Source organism: Tamandua tetradactyla, chromosome 6 (genome assembly GCF_023851605.1).
Source record: "Tamandua tetradactyla isolate mTamTet1 chromosome 6, mTamTet1.pri, whole genome shotgun sequence".
NCBI lineage: Eukaryota > Metazoa > Chordata > Mammalia > Pilosa > Myrmecophagidae > Tamandua > Tamandua tetradactyla.
This window is the reverse complement of record NC_135332.1, coordinates 181,992,772-182,017,797: the sequence shown is the minus strand read 5'-3', so window position 1 is coordinate 182,017,797 and position 25,026 is coordinate 181,992,772. Positions and strand designations below refer to the sequence as shown.

General features: G+C 53.9%; 1 protein-coding gene across 14 annotated transcripts in view; it reads left to right on the top strand.

The window, feature by feature from the left end:
* The window catches only part of FAM135B (family with sequence similarity 135 member B), a 260,070-nt gene that overhangs the window by 196,622 nt on the left and 38,422 nt on the right, over positions 1 to 25,026 (top strand). For all 14 annotated transcript variants that reach the window (XM_077167760.1, XM_077167756.1, XM_077167759.1 and 11 more), the window contains 4 exons: positions 14,076 to 14,229; positions 17,146 to 17,195; positions 23,580 to 23,735; positions 24,511 to 24,584. In XM_077167760.1, the coding sequence (XP_077023875.1) occupies positions 14,076 to 14,229; positions 17,146 to 17,195; positions 23,580 to 23,735; positions 24,511 to 24,584 (434 nt within the window). The remainder of the gene's footprint in view (positions 1 to 14,075; positions 14,230 to 17,145; positions 17,196 to 23,579; positions 23,736 to 24,510; positions 24,585 to 25,026) is intronic.

The window sequence follows — 25,026 nt, the reverse complement described above, 5'->3', positions numbered from 1 at the left end:
TCTGCAGGTCTGGGTTGCAGTGGCAAGTGGATTGTACCGTTCACTTTAGCAGATTTAGCTCTTGTGTTTACTGTCAGAAGCATCTTTTCCTTGCTGGCTTTTGTAGTCCCCTCTGCCTTATTGCTGCTTTTTCTGGGTAGTACTGGGAAACCTGTTTTAAACTCATTTCATTTTCTTTCCCAAGAAAACTTCCAGAGAGAATGATACTTGCTTTGTGTGCTGGAATATCTTCTGGCTTCAGGGAATACTTTAGCCCTCTCTCAGGGATGCCTGTGGGATCCAACCCACTGTGGGGCAAGAGGAGGGCACAGGGGAGTGGGGGGCCCACACAGACCTCCCCAGGGTGCAGGAAAGTAGGGGCCGCACACAGATGTCCCCAAGTGCCTGAGTTGCACTTTCTGAGGCTCAGCGATGCTTCATTGAATAATACCTGTAATAACAAAATGATCTTGGGGAATCCACAGTGCTTGCTCTGTCTCATAGCCCTTTCATCCTTGTTTTTCCCACTTAATAGTCACAATACCCTGTGGGTTGTTACTGCCCCTCCCCAGAAGGGGGGCCTGAGGCTCAGGGACCAGAAGTGAGTTAGCGTGGATTATTGTCTATAAAACTTAGACCCTGGATTCATGACTCCAAGTCCATGGTTCTGTTTGTCACACACCTGCTGTCTCCAGTGATCAGGGAAGTGAATTTGTATAAATATAAGGGATGGTGTTCAGTGAATGGATGCTTTCAATTAGACCTGATACTTGCTGTTAATCAGAAGAACATCATTCGCATAAATATACTGAGCCTTAACTGTTTTCCAGTCTGTCTTAAGCCTTCATACCTATTATCTAATGTACTTTTCTAGCACCCTGTGAGGAAGCTGTTATATCTCCCTCGTTGCACAGAGGAGACAAGGAGATAAGATCGGGCAGGTAGTGAAGGATGGCCTTAGGGCTTGACCCCAGGCTGTTGGACTCCCAAGTTTCACTACTTACCACCATGTTGGCGTGGCTGGGTCTCTTCCTGCCAGGGATCCAAACATTGTCCCATTTCTTGTTTGAGTGAACCACCAGAACTCCTGGAACCATCCTGGGTCCCTCCTTCTCCCTTGTTTCCCCACCAGTGACTAATTCCTACACACTCTGTCTTAATGACCTTTGTTTCTGTGCTCCCTCTACCAGCTCCCTCTCCCACTGCCTGAACAGAAGCTCTGTGGACTCACGGGACCCCAGCTCAGTGCCTTGCTCCGGACCCGCCCCCTCCTTCTCCACCGAAGACTAGTCTGAGATGATGGGCCTCAGGTTTTTATCTTGACCATCAAGAGGGATCTGATTTGCTGGCTTACGCCTCTAGGGTTGTCTTCAGCCCTGGCCCCATGCCTCCTTTCTGCTGAAATCCCATCAGTTCTCATTTTCAGTTCCGCAGAACTGCCCTCACACGGGGCCTGCAGTTTCTTTGCCCCCGTCTTTATCTGGCTGTCAGTAGGGTCGTTTCTACAAGGTGTTTTTTCTTGAAATGTTCTCCTTGATGGCTTCAGAATGAGAGAGATGTCTTCCTTTGTGCACTGGCAGCATTTGGGTCTGAATTTATCCCGCGCTTACCGCACCCCGCTGCAACTGTCGTGTGCTCCCCGATGAGGCTGCGGGGCCCCAAATCCAGAAGTGCGGCATGATTGAGCCCCCTTGTTCTCCTGGGGCTCCGCTCGGGTGCAGCCGGAAGTCACCAGGGGGGTGGCTCTGGGCAGGTGCACTGAGGCCCATTCTCTGCATCCACTGCACGCGGAGGACATCACAATGGCACGAGCGTAAGGGATCCGAACCTCTAGACCGCTTCCTCTGCCTTGGTGGGGACGGTCACTGGAAGTACGTCGCGCTGGGGGCGACGGCAGAGTGGGCCCCTGGGGCAGATGTCTCCTCCGCTGCCATGATCTCTCTTGAGAAGTGGGGGGACTCCGAGGCAGGGGGTGGAAGGCGGGGCGCTGGTGGGACGCGGCCGGGGTGGAGAGGCTGGGGCGGGAGTCAAAGCCAGGGGCGGGACAGAGGGCCGCGGGCAGGGGCCCTGAGAGGGTCCACACCCCAAGGAGCTGAGCGCAGACTTCCCGACACGCGACTCGGCCCCCCCACTGGCGCCCACCTCCCGCACCTCCTGCTCTCTCTGGGGGTGCCTACTCCGTGCCAGCCCCCACTGTCCCAGCCTGGGCATTCGTCCTGCCCCCTCTCTGCCTGAGTTCTCCAAAACCACCCTGCTTTAGGCCGCCGTGCAGCTGCTCCCACCTGCTCCCGGCTGCACCTGTCCTTCTGGTCCTAAACCACAGGAGCCGGGCGAGGGCAAAAAGCAGCTCCCTTGAACACGCTGAAGTCCTATGCAGGTGAGCTGTCTCTGCAGAGCAGATCTCAGGGCCAAATCTTAAAGCAATCAAAGCCAGGAAAACAGAAAGGAATTGCCATTGTAAGCAGCACACGGATCCGCAGTGTTCGGTCCTTTCTTTCATCCGCCTGTTTCTTAGAACTTAGGAATGTTGTCAGGTTATAAGGCACAAGGAGATGCATGCCATTAACACTATTCTGGCATTAATACAAATACTGCATTAATTTTGTTAATAGTGGCTACAATCTAGAGAGGGAACGTAGCTGTTCTTCAGGATAACTCCACAGGATTTGCAGGGCCTCCACACACACCTCAGGAGGGGGGGATTTGCCTCCCTCTCACGTATGGGGACTCAGGACTCAGAGGGTCACAGCCCCACACGGGCAGTATTAGAACAGGACTTGGCAAACCATGGTGCACAGGTGGACAGGGACTACGCTGAGTTTAGTAAAGCCTGTGAGTTTTACATTTTTAAACGGTTAGAAAAAAATCAAAAGAATGAAAGATCATGGCATGTGAAACGTATTTTAAATTCAAATTGCAGCATCCACACAAAATTGTATTGGAACACAGCCACTCTTGCTTACTTATGTATTAGATATGGCTGCTTTTGGGTTAGAATAACACTTGAATAGTTGCAACAGAGAATTTATGGGACTCAAACCTAACATATTCCATGTGTTTGGCTGTTACAGGGAAGGTTGCCCATCCCTTATCTAGAGCATGGAAGGGTCAGTCTTCTTACTCAGGCCTCTCTGAGTCCAAAACCTGCTGCTCAGTTTGCTTCAGGCAGACTGTTTTCAAGAGCTGCCTGGGAGACCAGTGTCCGCTGTGCCTGCTGCCCACCTGGCACCTGTGCCAACCCTGCCGCTGTCCTGGACTGTGGGAGCGCCTCATGACAAAGGATTTGTGATAGCAATTCCGCGTTCTCACTTGGGGAGTGGCGCCTAAGGAGGCAGGGCCCTTGCTTGTGCTCGCAGGAACTTACAATTTGCAAAGCAGCATCTGAATTCAGGTCAGCCCTGAACATAAGTGTATCCTCATTTCACTCAACAGTGATCACTCATATCTTTACGAGTCATCTGTGGTGACAGGTAATTTTTAAGAAGCCTATCTGTTTCTTCTGATTGAATTGATGAAACTGAATTTTCTTCTTAAAATCAGAGCCTTCCAGCAAGGCAGATTGATTTAAAAAAAGGAAAGAAAGGTGATTGTTTGGGATTTTATGATGATCTGACAACTAAATTGCTTGTTCGGTATGCATTGTATAATGTTGCTCTCAATTAGATTAAATATTAAGAATCCACTTTGCCAAATGTTTACAAAATTGCTGAATGTTGCGCACAGCTTGGGGAATTGCTTTTAATGATGAGCGAATGGAAGTAAAATACTAGAAAAGAAAGTGAAAGCTGTCGGTGTTTTAATAGGTGGAGTTAGCATTTCCAAATGCGGTGTGCTCAGCGTTTTCCAAAGTGGGGTGACCGGCTGGCCTCGGTCACTTTGAGGAGCTGTGGTGTGTGGTCAGCACCAGTGAATGCAGTGCTGAGCCCGTCTGTGCCGTCCGAGGGCTCCCAGGGGCTGAAAGGCGGGAGGGGGACACTGTGCACAGAGCGCTGTGGGGCGCAGGCCCCGCTCACTTCCCCTGCGTGCCGCAGAGTCTCGCTTAGGGACAAGGGGCAGCGCTTCCACCGTGCCGCGGCCAAGCCGTCACTGCGTGTGCTGTACCCTCAGCCTGTCCCCTCCTCCTTTAGAGCTCGGCTGCCACAAAGCAGCAGAGATGCCATCATTTTGTGGCCAGGGGCAGACAGGTTGACCCTGAACCCCGACATCTGGGCAGCTTCTAAAACTGCACGGTGCTGGTTACTGTAAGGGGGTCAGCCCCACGATTCAAATTTGACTTCAATTTGTTGCAATTGTTTTTGATAAATAGTTTTTGTGGGCTACTCCCGAGACCGTGTCTGAGGAATCCCCCACCCTGCCTGTCATCTGTGCAAAGGTGTGAGGCGTTCCTTGCGGAGTTGACGTATGTGCCGCAGGTGCTATGGTTTGCTGTGCAGATGCTGTCGTTCTGAGATAGTTACAGTAATTCCAGTGCAGAGCTGAGCCTTGATGGGCAGTGGCCGTGCAGTGACCTCTGTGGCTTCATGGTCCCTGAGGCCAGTAGTGCCTGCTCTCTGCAGGGGCCATGTCGAGCCTCCCCATTACTGAGCAGCATCTCTGGGGGTGGGGCTGGGTGGTGGATGGAGCACGGGCTTTGGCCTTGGGTCTCTTGACCCCCAGATCCTGCCATGCCCTGGGCTGGGGACTCTGAGGCTTAGCCATCCCTGGCCCCGTCCTGCATTGGACACGCCGTCTGGGTGCCACGCCAGTGCCAGACCTGGAGGAATATCCGAGTGCAGTTTGCTGTCAGATGTGGAACCCTCTTCCAGCGCTGGTCTGCTCTGGTTTCCTGCCCAGGGTTCTGCAGAGAGGCTGTATGCAGAAGACCACCAGAATTGCTGGGTGTGGGGAATGGGGAGTCAAAAACCTAATTCGCATGTGGGACTTAGAAACTCACAGTTGTAGAGCAGTTCGAATGCTGCATGCCTGCCCTCGCACAGGCTGGAGTGCTGACTTCCATGAGGGTCCCAACAACCCAGGGGTTTTCATCTTTGAGGAGCCATAGTGAGTGTCTACAGCTTCCGAAGCAGACACAGTCCCAGCAGCTGCAGTGCCGAGGCTTCGAGACTGCCACTCATTTCTGCAGATGGGTCTGAGCTGACCATCTCAGAGTTGGCCTCTTGGGGATGGGGGTGACAATCTCCTACCCTTCCCACACACTACGTGACTCATCCAGATGGCCTGGTGCCATTTCACGTCACTCCTGCTGTCTTCCCGCTGTCTTGTCTCTGCTGAGAAGCCCACCTTCTGTTCTGGGATTTTGATTCTGGCAGTTCAGAAAAGTGCCCTGGGGATGAGGAGCTAGAATGGGGAACCCGGGGGCACTATTTTGGATCCTGGGCCAGCCTCTTAATGGCTGTGGGTCTGAGGGCCTTGATGAACCGCTCGGGGACCGGTCCACTCTGTGGTTTCTGGTGGCATCCAGCCCCCAGGGTCTGGAGGAGCAGATGAGACAGCCTCAGAGCCCAGCGCCACGGAGGAGACTCTGACCTGCACCCGCCCCGCCTCCCCAACGTGCCTCGTGGGAAACACGAGCACACGGCTTTTTTGCACGTTTCCTTTGAGTCTCCTGACTGCCTGGGGATCGAGTCTGATGTGACACTCCCAGCCGCCTGTGACCCTGCTGCAGTCCGTCTGTCCAGCCGCTTCCCCGTGTCTCTCTCCCAGATTCATGCACTTTAACAGAACAGAGCTGCGTGTATGTATTTGCCTGCACTTTGTTCTTTACTCACTGTGCATTTTTTAATGCTCCTCATGCTTGACGTGCCTTCCTTCATCTCCTTTCAACCTGACCAGCCCTCCCAGCTCCAGTCCAGCGTCCCCACCTCCAGGAAGCCTTCCCGCCCTTGCCCTTCCAATGGACACGAGTCCCGTTGCACTTACCACCTACCATATTGCCCTGCAGTTATGTTTTCCTGTCCCTGCTTCTCCCAACTTGAGTATATTCTTCTCTGGGTGGGGCAGTGCTTATTACATCTAAGAGCACAAGTGCTCAGCCAGCACCAGGGACGCCCAGAAAGGAGTCCTCGGGAGGATAACACTAAATGCAGCTGCGTGGACCTCACCGATGTGCTAGGGATATCAGGAGACCCACTGGGACTTCCATTGGTGATATTTATAATATGAAAATAGAGTTCCCTCAAGTCAAGCAGATTAATAACAGCTTACATATTCATGGAAAACGCAGCTTGGGTGGTGATGGTTCTGAATTCTCAGAGTGAATGTTCAACTTATATAATTATTAAGGAGTTATTGCTTTTCCGAGTTCTAAGTAGGTCAAGACCCATTGGTTCTGTAAGCACTGACCAGTTTAGTTACCGCTGGTGAAAGCATTCATATGGAACGCTGCTGATGGAAACGGAGGCCATGCGTGTCTGCTGTGCTTTACGATTGACCAGAGCTGCCCCTTACTGCACCCTCGCTCTTTCGGGGTGAGCTCGTCTCTGTCCGAGCTGCTGATGCTGGTACAGCGCGAGACTCAGAGCTGGCCCAGCCTGTCCCCTAATTCCAAGTCCACCGAGAGTTTTATGGCGCTCTGTGGCTTCGCCTCACAAAATGGAACTTCAAATAAAAATCACCTTGTACTGATGCTGAAAGAAGCTGCATCAAAATAATTTTTTACATTGCTATTTAACACACGGCTTATAAACAGAGAGGTAAGAAAACCATGTATTTAGGACGTAGAAGTGAATCCGATGAGCAGCAGAACAGCTGTGGCCTGGCTTCCAGCCACACTCGTACTTGCCTTTTGGACTGCAGTAGAGTGGTCAAACCTTCACGGGGCATTCCTTCACACCAGTGATTTTCAAACTTTGTTTTAACCGAGGAATTATTTTACAAGTGAGTCCCTGCAGAAAACCCAACATGTAACTTCTCTGACCTCCAACATGGGCGGTCCAGGCCCTGACTTCACTCTCGCTGCTGATGCTGCTCCCAGGAGATGCTCCTGGATGCCCAAGTGTCACGACTGAAAACCAGCCTTCCGCCCAGCCCACTGCACCTGGCCAGGCTCCCTGTGGGGCCTCATTCCCAAGCTCCTGCCCAGAGCAGCGGGGTCTGCGCCTGCCCTGGCGGGTGGGCCTGAGGAGCAGCGCCTCCTCCTGCCTGAATGCTGCACCTGGAGGGGGCTCGGTGTTTGGCCAGTGCCTTGGATGCGGAGTTAGACTCAGACATGAGATGACTTTGGCTGCACTTATTCAAGGGGCTCCTGAACCCTGAAGTCTAGAGCCATGTTCTCACGCTCTGGGTGCAACCGTGTGGGGTGGTTGGGGCCCTCCTTGCAGAGAATCCCCCGTCAGGCTGCCCAGGCTGGGGCAGTGGGGATAAATTCCCCTGCAGGAGCATTCACTGCCCAAAGGGAAGGAAAGTCAGAGCCCAGCGCCCTATTCCCAAGTCACCATTTGCCCAGGTCAATGCAGAGAGGTCAAGGAGTGTGACAGCCAAGGACCTCTGTCCACGCTGAGAACACAGACTGGGACTTCCATTGGTGACATTTGTGACATGAAAATAGCATTCCCTCAAGTCAAGCAGATTAATAACAACTTACATATTCATGGAAAATGCAGCTTGGGTGGTGAAGATGGTTCTGAATTATCAGAGTGAATGTTCAACTTATATAAACGTGAAAACACGTCGGGTTGGGGAGCTGGTGACCCGCACCGCAGCCTCTGCCTGCCTCTTGCTGCCCTTGCTGACCCATTCAGGGAAGAGTGCCCCAAGCTGGGAGCCCCCACTGCAGTGCTCGCACCACCCCATACCCACACTTGGAAACACTGGCTTCCTTTCTCTCTTGCTCACAGCAACAGTGTGGCACTGGGGAAGCAGCAAGAGTAGCTGTGAATCAAATAGTGTCTGCCTAAAAGAAATCATTTGTGATTTCTATACTTCAACTATGTTTGGTAAAAAAACATGTGCGTTGATAAACAACTGGTTTCCTGGCATGCGCAGTCACCACCTCTGGTTTGCTGGCACGCGTGGTCACCACCTCTTCTTGCTGGCACGCACGGTCACCACCTCTTCTTGCTGGCACACGCGGTCACCACCTCTTCTTGCTGGCACACGCGGTCACCACCTCTTCTTGCTGGCACGCGCGGTCACCACCTCTTCTTGCTGGCACACGCGGTCACCACCTCTTCTTGCTGGCACGCGCGGTCACCACCTCTTCTTGCTGGCACGCACGGTCACCACCTCTGGTTTGCTGGCACACATGGCCACCACCTCTGGTTTGCTGGCACGCACGGTCACCACCTCTTGTTGCTGGCACATGCCGTCACCACCTCTGGTTTGCTGGCACGCGCGGTCACCACCTTTTCTTGCTGGCACGCGTGGTCACCACCTCTGGTTTGCTGGCACGTGCGGTCACCACTTCTTGCTGGCACGCATGGCCACCACCTCTGGTTTGCTGGCATGTGCAGCTGGGTCTGCCTGCATGACACCTGCAGGGTGCTGCTGCCCGGAAGGGGTCAGCGGGACAGGCAGCCTGGTCCGGGCACAGCAGCTGGCCAGGAGCAGAGCTGAAGACCTCCCAGGGAGGCGGGCAGCCTTTGTGGCTGACGGAGTGGCTTCCTCTTTCAACGCTGACTTGGGCTGGCTCAGCTCTGCCGCCCTGGGTGTGTGGGTGCAGGGCAGCGGTTAAAGCTGCCGAGGCTCAGGACAGAGGAGCATCAAGTCCAGCATGTGTGGGTTCCAGCACCGGCGTTTCCTGCCTTCCTCATCTACCACTCGCCATGGGAGCATCAACAAGCTTCTCACCATGCTGAGGCTGTTCCCAGTCTCTACAGCCGTTCTCGTTTCATAGGGTATGCAGGAGAATTGAATGGTTAATGCAGGAAACGTGCCCAAACAGATGGCACACGTCAGATATGTATCTGTGTTGTTATTATTATCCTGTAATCATTATGATTGTTTTCTTATCTGTAAAAAATGGAATGATTATGTCAGACTCACTGAATCCCAAAAAAAGAGAATCCGAGGAAGCAAAAGTGGTGCCTGGCACAGGAAGCAGATAGTAGAGTAGCTACTCTGGATTTTGAGGTCTGGCATAGTTTGCATTTCCTTCTGAAAATAAATATCCAGAATGTCAAAAGCCAATTCTATTGATATATTTCACGTAATTCAATTTTTAGACAAAAGTATGTCCTATGTTATGGGCAAGTTCAAATGAAATAAAAAGTTATACCCATAAAAATCAGATAGTGTACATATTTCATATGAATTATAAATAAGCATATTTATACATTTCAATGGCGTGGTTATTGTAATCTATGAAATCCAAATCCACAAATTGTGCGAAACACCCACAGTTCTAAAGCGAAAGCAGGGAGAGGTGAGGGTTCATTGGATCTAAAATTCAGACCTGGGTCCATCTCCTATATGGTGCCTTGGTGTCATAGAGGCCCCTAGAGGATGCTGAGATCGTTCATTCCTTCATTTATGTGTCCAGTGAGCACCTGTGTGCTAAGCATTACAGTTTCAAAGACAGACAGCACTGCTTCTACCTTGAAGGCCTCCAGGGTGTGCTGGAGAGAGATGGACAGAGACAACTGAGGTACGCAGAGGCCAGAGAGGAAGCAGTGCTTGGAGAAGCTTCCGAGAAGAGGTGCCTTTGACTTGAGTCTTGCTAATAACTGGGTGTTAGTAAAGGAAGAAAAGGACACTTCAGACAGCAGGGGACAAGCTCTTAAAAGGAGAAAAGCCACTTGAGCCTGGAGTGGATCAAGAAGCAGCAGAGGAGTCTGGAATTGTGGTCAGGGCTCACTTCGTGAAGCCTTGAATGTCACGCTAAGGAACTCGGACTTTGTCTTGGAGACTGTTGGTTACGCCAGCGACAGATCTGCATGTGCAGAGGGAAGGGAGCAGCGGATCTGAAGGGTGTTTAACTCTTCAAGTAAGCAACACAGAGAGTCAAACGAGGGCCAAGGCAAGAGAGTTTCTGAAGTAGAATCTTCTGGACTTTTAAGGGTAAAAGAATCTCTGGACTGGGTTAGGAAGTAATCTGTAGTCTAAAAAGTCTCCTTGGACTTTCCTGGTGGTTGGACAAAGTGGGATTCATGGACAAAGAGCAAAGGGGATGGAAAGATTGGGTCGGGGAATAGAAAAATTTCCATTTAGGATGTCTGTAGGAGAACTCCGCAGCTGTACCATCAGCTGTTTCGATTAGAGTTCCAGAACACAGGACAGGAATTAGATTTAGAGATGTAGATTTTAGGGTCATTTATAAGGGTTGATGGCAAACTTAGCCTTATCTGATTATGATATATTTGCTATACAATAAATGATACAGAAAGCATAACTTCTTAGCCTTTACAAAGCACTTAATATATACTAGGTCCTCTGCTAAGTGCTTTAACCTCATTATCAGCTGGGAAACAGACACTTAGAGATACCAAGTGGCAGCTCTCATACTTGTGTGGAGTGGTTATTCCTTGAGCAAGGTACAGCCTCCAACTGCAGATTCTGTGTCCTATCCAGTCACGGCACTGCAGAGCTCCAATGAACTTCAGTTAAGTTAAAATCCCTTTTTAGGTTTCTGATGGATGTTGTTGATACTTTAGCTGCAGAAGCCATGAAATGGGGCACGGCGACTGTCAGTGCATGTGCCCTAAGTGAACAGCGCTCCCTTGGTGCATGCTGAGTCTACACTGGGACTTACCATGAGTGAACACCTTACTTGAATGTCTCACTTAATCCTAACAGCAGCCCTAGGGGTCCAGAGCATGAGCACCCCTTCTTTGCAGACAATGCACCCACACTGGGGGAGGTAAAAGTCCCTAGAAAGGCAACTCTGGGAGTAAGTAGCAAAGCCTGAACTCAAAGTTTAACTTTGGGTTTAAGTCTCAAACCCAAGACTGATTGGACATTTACACCGGACTTGATTCGGCCAAGGAAGGGGAGAGGGATCTGACTTTCGTTGTGCTTTTTGTGGGGGTGAACCCGGGCGAGGGGTGAGCTCACGGCAACTCCAAGTTCTGTGGTCCTACTGGATTCTGTTTTGTTATTTAGGGTTTCCGTTCTAACCCTGTTTAGACTATTGGAAAGGGAGGTTGCTAAAACCTTCTTTCTTTGTGCAGGGGAGATTGATAAAGGCTTTTCAGTCTATCTCACCCACTTGCAGGTATCTTGTCTCTTCCCAGTAGGCACAGGCTCTGCAGGCATGGAGAGTGGGTGGCTGTGGAATTCTCTGCAGGAATCATCACTTTCAAAATGTCATGTTGCTGAGTGATTTATGGAGGAGGCTCTTTGGGTTTTTTTGTTTGTTTGTTTATAATACTCTCTAATCATATACTTTTTCCAGATTTCTCTTCAGGTGGCTTTTTTTTTTTCCTTCAGGTGGTATTTTGAATTCTTATTCTATCAATAACCATACTGAATCAGCCTCATGAAAATTCCCTAAAGTTTTCTTCATGTGTCTTTCAGTCTATATGATATTGGTGCATTGTTTTGAAAGTCAGACCGAATAACCGATTCATTGATTCCTTATGCTCCTCAGTAGGTCCTGAGGCACTTTCCAATGGATGCATCAGTGGTGAACAAATATCGGTGATAAGAAAATGCGGTTGTGGGAAAGTAACAGGCCCAGACAACAGGATGCCCAGGCCTGAGTCAAACGGGGCTTGGAGCCAACAAATCAGAAGAGCATCACAACTGGATCCGATACCTTTGTTAATCCCCTTTCTGCTGAGTCACAGCTAATGGAGACACTGGAGGATTTTAAATTAATACCTCCGTCAAAGCCAGTGGACCTCTGTTGAGTATCTGTTGTCTACCAGGCATGGTTTTGAGATGCCTTTGGCATACTGAGGACGATTGGCCACTGGGTTTTGGCACCTGCATTTGAGAATCATTTCTGCTGCTGTAAGCAGCCTTGTGATCTGTGAAACTGGAATAGGGTTTCTACCACTCAGCATTTGGTCTGACCCAGAAAGAACTCCAAGGCATGTTGTGACAATAACAAGAAAACAAGGAAGGGAGACACGCCTAGAGTATTCTCCAGCTCTTGTGTGTGTGAGAGTGTGTTGCTTTCAGGACATGCATAACTACACATATGTGCATGTGTGTATAGAAGAATTCCAGAAGGGCCTGCAAGAAATGACTGGACTCAGGGGAGCCAGGCACTGTATATTGCATTCCTTTGAGGTTTTGCCTTATTTTGAAAATCAGAATAAGAGCATTTGCCTTCTGCGGTGCTGGTTGAAGGTCAGATGGGCATGAATATAATGTGAGCATCTGCAGATGTTTTGTGAGTGGCAGTTTCCTTCTCGCTCCGTAAAGCTGGGAGTGACCCGGCCTTGGACATGCTCTCCTTCTCGTCCTTTCTGGCTGAATTGACGTTTTTGTCAATTCAGGAAAGATGGGCAGTAGAAATGCCTGACCAACCTGAGCGCCTGGCAAACATGGCCTCCTTGTGGGCTGGATTTTCTGGTTAATGCAGTGGACACGCGTTTCCAGTCCAAACTTCTGGTTTCAAAGCTGGGGAACAAGGGGCCCCAGAAGTGGGGGGAGCTGTGGAGGTTCCCCCCAGGATTTGGTGCTGTGCTGCCCTGATCCTCTCCCCGGGCTGAGATTCTCAGTACCCCACTGCTGGGATGTTGGTGGCCAGTGGTGCTCGGCTATGTCTGTCTCTGGACGCTGCACGTGGAGAACGGTGTAGCCATGACCATACCTCCACCCCAGGAGAGCCCCGTCCAGTCCTGCCCACGGCCCCACAGCCCCACAGCCCACGGCAGGAGAGGCAGCAGGGCCACTGCAAGTCCACAGGTCCCAGTGGCCCTGCTCAGGCCGCTCTGGGACCCGTGACCATGCAGCTTCCTCTCCCCACAGGAATCCCCGCAGGCCATGCCCCTGAGCCCACCCCAGTGTCTGCAGGATCCTCCCCCCCCCGCAGGCCCTGCCCCTGAGCCCACCCCAGTGTCTGCAGGACCCTCCCCCCCCGCAGGCCCTACCCCTGAGCCCACCCCAGTGTCTGTAGGCCGCCCCCCTGCAGGCCCTGCCCCTGAGCCCACCCCAGTGTTTGCAGGCCACCCCCTCCCCCCGCACCTTGCATCTCTGTCTTAGGGTCTCTCGCAGGAACCTGCCCTAAGCTTGCCCCAGGCCCCATCCAGCTCCCTTCCCTGCACCTTGCACACTCACCATCCTGTCTGGGGTCACGATAAGGTGGCTGGGGCACAATCACACCCATCGTTGTCTGCTGTCCCGACCGCACTGAGTGCCCACATGGTCACTGTTGAGACTGGCAGTGCAGTGGGCCCTGACCCTCAGCAGACCTGTCCTGGCCCCACCGGACTCACCTCGCGGGCTTGGATGACAGCACGGAGAAGAGAGAGCATGTGAGCCAGGGGCCACTTCTTTGACTCCACAGCTTCTTCCTGTTTCACAGCAGTACACCTGTCTCCTTTCAGCACTGTCTGCTCCTCACCTGCCTGCTACAAGGGCTTTTCTAAGCTATTTTTATCCCTCCAACCTTCATGCTCTCTTTCCTTTAAAGATGCAACAGTCTCATTGTCGGGGCTTGGCCATGCGAGTCACTTGTTCAGTGATGTGTGAAATAGTATGATCTCTGCTACATCTTGCAAAATCCTTAATCCTGTGGGGAAGGGATGTGGGCGGGGAAAAGAAGCCCCCTCCGGGCTGCTGACTTTCTCTGTAAGTACCTGCAGGGCCAGAGGGAAGGCCTGCAAGTGGCTATCACTCAATTCCATTGCTGTTATTATTTTAATTTTAAGCATGATACTACAGAGGTTTGGCAGATTTCAGTGTTTTTTTCCACACAGGGGTTTAGAGAAGAGAATCCAACTCAGATCTCTCTACCTGCAAGACTTTCCCTGGAGCCTTTAACTACCTCCCAGCTTTCCTAAGAACGGGACTCGCTCCCTAAACCGCCAGACCCCGCACCTGCCGAGGAGCAGGGACCTGGCTGTGTCCGGCCTGGGGGTTGTGTCCAGCCTGGGGGGCGTGTCTGGCCTGGGGGTTGTGTCCGGCCTGGGGGGCATGTCTGGCCTGGGGGGTGTGTCCGGCCTGGGCCCTGGGCAATGCCTCCTTTTCTGTCTTGTCTCACCCTGCAGGGGAGTTTCTACGTGCCGTCAGACAGCTGCATGCAGCGCGCGTACAAGTGGCACCGAGACCTGTGTCGCCTGCTCTTGCACGCCCAGCGGGGCCTGTGCACCCACTTCCATGTCCTCAGGGAGGCCGTGCCCGAGCTGCTGCCCACGGAGCTGGGTAAGGGAGGTGGGCAGGGGCTGGGCAACCGCGGCACGCTCCAAACTGGTGTTTCGGCAGGTTTTTTTGTCCTCAGCATCATCCCGGTGAGGGAGAACCTTAGAAGTGCAAAGGAAGTTATAAAAAAAAAAAGGCACGAGCACCTCAAGATGTATCATTCACTCACTCATTCATTTATTCACTGACTGTTTATTGAAAGTTTATTACTTGCCTGGCGCTGTTGGTACAGAATGTTAAGTTGCTTTATAAGGGGACATCTTAAGTTTATAACTTTTTTTGTTTAGGCTGTAATCATGAGATTACAGTTTATAAGGGTGTAAAACATTTATAAGAGCAGACTCACTCTTTCTCTATATACTCAATATATAATCACATCTGTGTTATGGTACATAATCTGATGGTTGTGACATTCCATGAGACCTTCTCACCTGGTCTCCTGGGGATGAATTGCTTCTTGCACGTGGATTTTCCAAAGATTAGGCGTCATGGTGATGGTTCGTCGGGCCTCAGTCCCTCTTGTTTGACAGGCAAAGGGACGAAAGCTCAGAGAGTGGCTCACTCAAGGTCACACAGCGATTCATGTCAGGGCACGGCAGGACCACAGGAGCCCTGCCCTGGGACAGCTCCTTTACGTCAGGCTGCACTCACTCACAGGTGCTGCGTGACGGCCCTGCGGAGCCCCCTGCCTCGGGGACAGAGCCCAGTCCGTTAGCCTGGTGTTTAGCACCAGTGCCTGTTGTCACCATCGGAACTCTGCTCGGTCCCCAGACTGCCCGGACCACCACCGGCCCCTCCTGCTGAGATGGCTGCCCGGCAGTCTTTCTGTCCCGCTTGTGCCCTGGCAGACTGTCCCTGAACGTGGCCCATGACTGCCCTGAGCCCACTGACCACAGTGAGGGGTGCACATCTTGCTCCCCCAGTCGGCTGTTGGTCTTGAGGAGCAGAGACCTCTGAGCTGCCTCGCCATGCCCCACACCTGGCATGGGGACACAGGAGCAGGTGCTGCACCACTGCTGACCTGAATTCTGCTCCGTCTGACCTTCCAGCTTTGACAGCTCCAACATTCCCTGTGCTTAGGCACCGCCCTTTGAATCACACAATCTTTGAGTTGAATTTTTCATGTGCATGAAAGAAAGATACACAGAATCAGAGCCAGTTCGCAGAGCTCAAAGGGACAGGGATAGTGTGCAGTAGCAGTTGGCTTCTAATATAACTTAAAAAAAAAAACAGAGGGACTGAGTTTGTTTATTTGCTCATCCGATCACACATCGTGTTTATTGAGCACCTACTATGTGCCAGGCATGGTGCTGGCCTCCAAGGTCACAGCCACAATCACGTCCAGGGTGCCTGGGGTGCTCGGGCCCAAGGAGAGGCAGCATGCGAGGTGTGGGCCTGGACACGAAAGTGTGGAAGGGCTGCCCAGCTCACCTGCATGGCGGCACTCGTTACAGCCTGGTGCAGGGTTGAGGGCCCATGGCTGACCTGAGCCTCTCAGACGCAGGGAAGAGTTCACACACAGTCACCCCTGCCCCTGAGACTGTTAAAGCCATGTGGCCTCAGGCCCCTCTCCACTGACAGTGGGGTGATGTGGGTCCTCTGTGGGCAGAGAGGGTTAGAAATTCACAACGAGCAGGCTTAGGGGGCTGGGCTGGTGGGTTTCTGCCACGCCACTGACTGGACTTCCCAGTCCATCTGTGAGACGGGGGCACTGATGCATGCCCCAAACGCCTCGCAGGTGGGGGTTGCTGCATGCACAAGTGTCGAAGTGTGACCCTGGGTTGCACAGCATGTGGGAGTCCACTGTTCTGTCCAGTCACCATGAACAGTGCTGACCCTCACTGGGCACCGGCTACCTGCTTCCCCAGCACTCCAGCCCCCCAGCTCCCCCAGACCCTCAGCGCCCCCAGCCCCCCAGCTCCCCCAGCTTCCCCAAACATCCAGCTCCCCCAGCCCCCCCAGTTCCCCCAGCTCCCCAGCTCTCCCAGTCCCCCAGCGCCCCCAGCCCCCCCAGGCCCCAGCTCCCCCAGTCCCCCAGCTCCCCCAGCCCCCCCAGGCCCCCAGCTCCCCAAGCCCCCCCAGGCCCCCAGCTCCCCCAGTCCCCCAGCTCCCCCAGCCCCCCACTCCCCCAGCTCCCCCAAACCTCCAGCTCCCCCAGCCCCCCCAGTTCCCCCAGCCCCCCAGCTCCCCCAGACCCTCAGCGCCCTCAGCCCCCCAGCTCCCCAGCCCCCCAGCCCCCCAGCTCCCCCAAACCTCCAGCTCTCCCAGCCCCCCAGCTCTCCCAGCCCCCCCAGCTCTCCCAGGCCCCCAGCCCCCACAGGCCCCCAGCCCCCAAGCTCTCCCAGCCCCCCAGCTCCCCCAGCCCCCCAGCTCCCCCAGTCCCCCAGCTCCCCCAGGCCCCCAGCTCCCCCAGTCCCCCAGCTCCCCCAGCCCCCCAGCTCCCCCAGCCCCCCAGCTCCCCCAGCTCCCCCAAACCTCCAGCTCCCCTAGCCCCCCCAGTTCCCCCAGACCCCAGCTCCTCCAGACCCTCAGCGCCCCCAGCCCCCCAGCTCCCCAGCCCCCCAGCCCCCCAGCTCCCCCAAACCTCCAGCTCCCCCAGCCCCCCAGCTCCCCCAGCCCCCCTAGCTCTCCCAGGCCCCCAGCCCCCACAGACCCCCAGCCCCCCAGCTCTCCCAGCCCCCCAGCTCCCCCAGGCCCCCAGACCCTCCAGCTCCCCACACCCCCCAGACCCCAGCCTCCCCAGCTCCCCCCTCCATAACCAGGCCCGCCCAGGTGAGGGGAACTCATAGATGCCCTGTTCCTCAGAACTGGGGTTCCTGTGATTTAGGCCAATTTGAAATGTGTGCTTCTTTCATTAATTAGCAACTGCTACACTGGAGAGGCCATGGGTTTAGCTGATGTTGCTGCTTTTCTTTCTAGAGACCCTCGCTGTGGAGGAGACGCTCTCTCAGCTGTGCTCTGAGCTACAGGTAATTACGAATCCCACCCTCGGGTCTGCATGGCAGGCACCGCGCCGGACGTGTCTGCAGGGGAAGGCAGCACCTGTGCCTCGGGCCCCGCCTGCCACTAGAACCACCGCGCCCAGCTCTGTGCTGGATACTCTGGAGACACTGAGCAGGTTCGGGTCTCTGCCCCCCAGAGCTCACAGCACCTGCACTCGTTTGGCCTCGCCTCCCCATTTAAGGAGCATTTGTGGACAGCCTCACTGTGCCGCTGGGTGTGGGTGACCGTCTCCCTCTGGTGCCCTGGCCGCAGCAGGGATGCTGGTGGAGAGAAGAGGACACAAACCACAGCAGGCATCGGCTAAACATCCATCAAGCACCTCTTGAGAATTTGTGCTTCAAGTTACTTAGCAAATGCATGTTACTGTCTGTGGGACACTTCCGGGTCCCATTAAACTGGATATTGTGGGTGGTTATGATTATTATTCTCATATCACGAGAGATAAATTCAGATGGAAAGACGTGTGGTGACCCAGACGGGTGATGTGGCTACTGGGTGTAGAGGCCACGCTCCAAAGCAGACTGTGCCTCCCCAGACTGAGCTCTCTTAATCTGGGGGTTCTCAACCCAGACTGCACATTGCAGTCACCCCCAAGCCTGTTGAAGCAGAATATCTGAGCATGGATTCAGGTATTGGCATTTTCAGGAAGAGCTTCCCAGATGTATTATATAACGTGCAGCCAGGCTGAGAACTGTGCTTTAGACCAGGCAGTGCAGTGAGCACGCTTCAGTGCAACAGCGGACAGAGCAGGGGCCCTCGGGCATGGTGGAAGCTGAGCTGGGGATTGGGAGCTGCAGGGCTTCAGGGTGGGGCTGTGGGGCGGGGCCGTTGCCATGAGCCCCAAAGAGTACGTGGGGATTACAGGGGAATCCCACCGCAGGCATGTCCCATCCTCATGGTGGCCTGGGGGTCCAGGCGAGGACGTTTACATAAGACCCGAACGGGACCTGTGCGCAGACAGGTAGGAGCTGTCGCCTGTAACTGGGCAAAGCCAGCATGGGTGTCAAAGGGGTGGCCAAGCTGGACAAGAGCCCTGAGGCCACGGACGGGTGCAGCACTGCCGTCCTCCCCAGGAGGTCCTGGAGACTCGTGGGCTTCGCACCCAGGCTGGCCATGCCCACATCCAGGCTCCTGGCCCCCTGACTCCGGCTGTGCACCACTGGGCGACGGCCTCCAGGGTCATGGGTCCTTTGTTTGCACCTCGGGGTGCTGTGAGGGGCTGGGTCCGATATCCCCCAGGATCTGGCCAGAGTAGTGGGCTTGTGGGGGCACAGCTCAAGGCCCCAGGGAGAAACTGTTAAAAATCTGTGGAATACCAGAAATTAAATCTCAGAAATTTAAAACAACCTGCCTGCACATTAGCTTGGCATTCACGACTGGAATAGCAGGGCAGGGAGTCAGAGACGGGCAGCGGGCAGCTCCAGGACTGACTTTCGGGGCGCACTCAGCCCCTGGACACTTCCCTTCCCAGGCCTGGGAACCCCATGCCGCCCCGGCCCCAGCATTGCAGTCCAAGAGGACATTCAAGTCCAGTGAGGTCAGTCACAAGACCCCATAGTGGGGAAGCTTGCCATGGAACCAGGAGACCTGATTCAAAGGCCTCGCCTACTCTTTCCGAAATGCCAGTCTCCTGCTTTGGTCTCCGTGGCTGTGTCAGGACATTTCTAGTTTCTAAGGACATTGTCGGTCCCTTCCAGCTCCCAGCCAGGTTAAAGGATCAGTGAGAGGTTAAGCCACTTCCTTCTCAGGGGACATACCCTGGGGTTCAGGAGAGAAGAAAAGACCAAAGGAGATGCCCACTGCCTGCCACCCCATTTGATTTTGAACAAAGAGCTCAAGAAAAGCCACTGATGTAAACGGAGCACCGACTTTGTGGTCATCCCCTCAGCAGCAGGTGTAAATGGAGCACCCACCATGGGCCAAACCCCTAGGCAGCAGGTGTAAACAGAGCACCTACCCTGTGCCAGTCCCCTTGATAGTGGATGTAAATGGAGCATAAACAGAGGGCCTATTGTGTGCTGATCCCCTAGGATGTTAAATTCTAATTGAACCCTTCCTCTGCCTCTGACTTTTTCAGCCCCTTCTCCTAGCAGAGGAAACCAAAGCTTTAGATTCCAGGTGGCTGCTCTTCTCTCTTCCCTCCCCTTCCCTGCCAGCCAGAGTCCAGGGCTGTTGCTTTTCACCATGGACTCCAGAAGTTTCCATGCTTAGGGCCATCCAGGCAGCCAGGGAGTGAGAGAGCTAAGTTACAGGCAACTCATTTGAGCAGCATATTTACTTCTCTCTTGACCTGAGCTTCTCAAACTTAAATATGCATCAGAATCTCCAGGCTAAATTGCAGATTCTGTCTCAATGGTCTGAGGGGGTTGGGAGACCCTGTATTTCTCATCAGCTCTCAGGAGAAGGGGTGCAGCTGGTACCAAGACTCCATCAGGGCACGTCCTTCCCACCCTCCACCGTGGGCTCTGGCCTTCCCTTCCCTGGGGTGACCCTCCCACGGGGCAGGCTCCCCAGCTACATTGCAGAGAGCCCTGATGGAAGACATGGGGTTTGGCAGCAGTGCAGCCTTCCTTTCTGGTGCCCGCTGTCCTAGCATGGGGAGGCCACTGCCCCAGGGTCCTGTGCACTTGGTGACTGCCCTGCTCACAGGGTTTGCTCTCAGTGGCTGAGCCCTGCCTGGCTGAGCTTCTGAGTTGCACAGCAGAGTTGGCTGCAGCAGGCACAGGAATCAAACCCATTCTGACGCTGGCCATCCTGCCTACAGCCCCCAGGGTGAAGGCCTGGCCTCCGGGACGGAGGGAAAGCGATGCATGTGGGCTCCCGGTGCGGCTGCCCTCACACCGCCCTCCCCTCGCCTGCACCCTTGCCGGTGCCGCTCTGCAGGCTGACCCTCCTGCCAGGCCGCCCCTTTCGCCTCTTTCCACGCCCGATACAGCCAGATCAGCAGCAGGGACCGAGCACTGGCTCCTGGGGGATCTGAAGGGAGAGGCGGCATCTGAGGCTGCATGGCTTCCCTGCCCTCCTTCAGCACCACCCACAGCGTCCTGACTCCTGAGCTCTGCAGGTGCTCTGCCCTCCACTAGCCACATGCATATATGGGGTGGGGGGGGAGTCTGAGTTGCATCCACAGCCTGTCACCAACCCCCCGGCTGCTGGAGAGATCCCAGTGGGCCCACCATGCTGCAGACTCCCCAGGTAGCCCAGGGTGAGTCGCCACCTCCAGGTAACCAACAGGTGAACTCACTTGAAGACCCTGCCAGGGGGGGTCTGGGGAGGGTCCTCGGGAAGACTAGTCACCCGAGTCATATGAACTGGGTGGGGGAGGGGGAACCACTGCGTCCATTGCTATGGTAACAGCCTCTGGACAAATGCTCAGTGAGCGTGGGTGGGGGACGGTGGGGGTTCCCAGCCAGGGTTCCTCTGACCCTCCCCAGGGTGCTCCCCGAGGCCCTCTGCCATCAGGCAGGCCCGATGAGCTCGCCTGGGGGACAGCGGGGCCCACAGCGACCTCACGATCCTGCAGCCACGCAGCCAGCGGACGGCGCCGGCACGGACTCGGGGTGCAGCGGCTACACCCCTGGCTGCTGCCCCCGTAAGAAGCGGTGACCCCACGGCGCGATGTGACGGTCCCTGCGCGCAGCCCCGCGCAGCGCCTTCTGGTGTCCGCGCGGCCGTCCCGGCCCCCCACCCGTGGCGGGGCTGATGAAAGCAGGGTCTGCGCTGGCATCGGTGGAGCCCGGCAGCCGCTTCTCAGCCCACGTGGGCGGGGCAGCAGGTGGGGGGCGGGGGCGTGGTGAGGCTGACGCTCCTTCCTACGCGGAGCGGCTGAATGCGCCCCCCATGCAGGCGGCGCCTCCTCGGACCCTCAGCCCCCTACGGCACCCCGTGTGGCTGCCTCAGCCCTGCCCCGGGTCTTCCTAAGTAAACCGTTGTCACCAGACCACCAGCCTCTTACCGGACTCTTACTCTGCTTTTCCTCCCCAGAGGTCAGCAGCACCCTGGGCGAAATAGGCAGTGGGTGTAGGGGGGGGGTGCGTCGCGGGGAAGGGGCGTCGCGAGGGGAGGAGCAGCTGAGCATCTCCTCGGGGGGCTCACCAGAGGTGCTCTGGTCCAAAGCCCCCTTGTCGTCCCGGGGTTCCTCTGTGGGCCTGCAGGAGAAGCCCTCCCGGCCTCGTCTGGAATTGCACAGGCCCAGGCATCCGGGAAGGGAGGAGAGTCCTTCTGTGGCTTAGTTAGAAGCTTCTGGAATTGATTGGAGCTATGTCTACTAAAAACTGGGCATTAAAGCATAATTCCCCCAAAGGCACGTTCAGTGAGGAGCTTTTCACTGTCCGACGGCTCTGGGGCTGCCCTCAGGCTCACCTGTCCCGGCCTTGCTGTGGTGGTGGTGGGGAGTCCAGAAGGCAGAAGCGCCACATGCGACCACGGAGCGGCTAGGGACTAAAGCCAGCAGCGTCCAGCTGGAGGGCTCCCAGAGGGGTCTATACTGCGCAATTGGACTCCAAGGACACAGAGGTCAGCTGTGCCCTGGAGCAGACCGGAAGTGTCACGGGTCATCAGAAGCGAGGTGACACTGCATTGACTCCTTAAAGGGTTACCCGGTGGAGGGTAGATTGGTCCAAGATGGTGAAGAGAGGGAGAGAGGAGAAGGCATTCCAAGGCAAGGGTGCAGCCTGGTCAAGGGTCTGGGGTTGGAAACAGCTACGTGTGCCCAGGCCTTTAGAAGCAGGTGAGTGTGACTGGGGCAGTGGGTGTGCATTGCACCAGGAAGGGCAGAGCAGAGGCTAGACTGGAAGTGTGTTGGGCTGTGTGTTAGTTTGCCAGCTGCCAGAATGCAATACACCAGAACTGGGATGGCTTTTAGAAGGGGGAATTTAATGACTTATAAGTTTACAGTTCTAAGGAAATAAAAGTATCCAAATTAAGGCACCCACAAGAGGTTACCCTCACTCAAGGAAGGCCAATGGGTCAGGAACAGCTCTGCCAGCTGGGCAGTCACGTGGCTGGCATCTGCTGGTCCCCTGCTCCTGGGCTCTGTTGCTTTAGTCTCTGTTCCTGTGGGGGTTCCTCACTTTGCCTCTCTGGTACTGGTTTTCATCTCTTAGCTTCTCTTGGCTCTCTCCAGGCTCCGGCTTGTTTCACATCTCATGGCAATGTCTGCTGGGCTCCAGGCATCTCCAGACATCCATGTCTCCGTCCTCCATGTGTCCGTGTCTGTGTCGGCTCTGAGACTTCTGTAGCTTCTGTCAATTCCGTCCTTTCTGTCGTTTCTGATGTTCTCTCCCATGAGCTTCCTCTTTTAAAGGACTCTAGTAATCTCATCTAGACCCCCTGGAGTGGTGGGGTCACATCTCCATCTAATCAAAGGTCACACCCACAACTGGGCGTGTCACAGTCTCAGGGGAGAGAATCTAACAGGAAATGTCCAACCTATCGTACTGAATTTTGTATATAGAGGATTAAAAGAAAAGGCTGCTCCCACAAGATTGACACAGGGTAAAAACATGGCTTTTCTGGGGTACATAAATCTTTCATACCGGCACAGTGGGTGTTGATTGGAGTATAAATACTCTGCTCCACTCTAGTCTATCCCAAAACCTTACCATCTAGCCCTGAGGTTTTCTAGTGACCAAGTCCCCAGCTGCCTCAGCCGTGGCCTTGCTTCTCTGCTCACCGGTCATGCCTTCAGCTGGCATCAGGCCTTTGGAGAGCAGTAACAAGAATGTCCAGTGCTTCCAGATAGCCTTGGACTTACACCTTCCTCAAAAAGCAGATATTTGCTTTGAATGCCCATTTTACAGATGGGGAAACTGAGGCACAGGGCAACGACAGGAAGAGCTGCAGTTTTCAAGGCCTGCATTATGTGCCCATGCTTCCTTATCCATGAGAGAGGTCTCCATGGCACTTTTGTCACCCTACTTTCCTATCTTCCCCTGCACGAAGCTCCAGGAAGGCAGAGCCCCTCCTTTATGTATCTCTGTGTGTCTGTTTATTCCAACCACCTGCATTGGACGATGCTCATTTAAACACTAGACTTGATAAATGCTGTTAGAATGCCAGCTTGCTGTCCACATAGCAGGGGTCCTTGCAGTCAGGACTAAGCTCTTCGGATGTTATGTGGACAGTGAAGAACTGTCTAAATACTTTATTACCACCATGGATGCTTTAACTCCCAGATAAAGAGTGATATGATAAAACAATACTGTAGAGCACTGAGATATAATTTCACAGATACACAGAGAAAGGAGAGAGGTTCATGAGGAACAGAGAAGCCAGCCAAGCCTTCAGGAAGACGGCTGCAGCAGTGCAGTGGAGTTGGGGCATTGACCACTACCTTTTTATTTCTCCAGATGTTGAACAATCCAGAGAAAATAGCCGAGCAGATAAGTAAGGATCTCGCCTGGCTTACCTCCCACCTGATGGCCCTTTGGACCCAGTTCCTGGACACAGTCACTCTGCACTCTCAAGTGACCACTTATCTCACCCAGGAACATCACACATTGCGGGTAAGCTGCCATGGGACACCAGTGCCACAGTGCTGTGTCAGTGCCCTCTCAAGGAAGCGTTAAGAAAGGCAGTTTATCGGGCAGAAGAACCCGTTTGCCTCTGTAGATCTGAGTGCTGGTCTGGGCTCCACCTTGGACTTCGCGTGTGACTTTCTGAGCTCATTTAACCTACTGAAGCTCTGCTCTCTCACTCAGGAAATACCTTCCTTGACCACCTCAGATAATAGACTCTTTGAAAAGTTTCTTTTAAAGTATTTTCGAATGTAAGACCTCATTCTTAGTGTCTTTCTTTGCCATCAGCTTGGGTGCATGTGGGTGGATTTAGAGTCACAGGCTTCCGTGCCTGATAAGATGTATTGATCACCTCAACTGGAGCAAAAGATTCAACTGTCTGAGTACCAACATCTACGAGTGCCCAAGGAACACATTTAAATGAGCAGCTTTGCACATTTTGGTTTTTTTGCCTTTATTTATGGTCCTTGTTTGCAAGGGGCTTCACTTCTACTAGAATAAATAAGACCTGAACATAAAAATGATAGCGAGCAGTGCAGACATGAGTTCATAAGCATGCGTTAGATGGCTGCTCAGAGCCGCGTGAGCGAGGGAAGCTGGTGTAAGAGCAGAAAGGCCGTTGTTCCAGCAGTTCTGGGCTGTGGCCAAAGTCCTGTTCCTATTAGGACATACCACTTGCCTCTTTGAACCTCAATTTCCTTTGAAGAAATGGTGATAATACCCACCCAAGGGGTTTCACAATTTGCACGGTTTTATCCCTCAGGTCCGAAGGTTTTCTGAGGCCTTCTTTTACATGGAGCACCAAAAACCTGCAGTCCTGACCTTTCAGGAAAATCTGTGAGTATTCCTTCCCATTCCCAGCCCACTCCCTAGATGCAGCCACCCGAGACATTCCCGCTTGGAGTCCCTTCTCCACTTCGTCTTCCCAGCCCTGCACTTCCAGTTGCTGTTCCCTGTGCAGACAAACAGCAGAGGAGGGAGCTGGCAGCTGGCAGCTGTCCTTGTTGAGGGTTCTGGTAACTCTGCAGGGCAGAATCAAGACTTCCAGGTCCCTGTGTGCTGAGTCCTCTCTGCAGAATGAGTTAGAAGCAGGGTGTGGCCACCAGCTATGTCAGAATTAAACACAAACTGCAATTCGGACTCTGCAGAGGCTACGAAATGCATTTAGTGTAAGCATTAAGCCTGAACTGCTTAATGAAGAGGATTAATAAGGTTCTTAATTTTGCCTTCCTCCAAAAAAATGTAAAAGCACTCAAGACATTTGGTGAGAGGGTTGAAG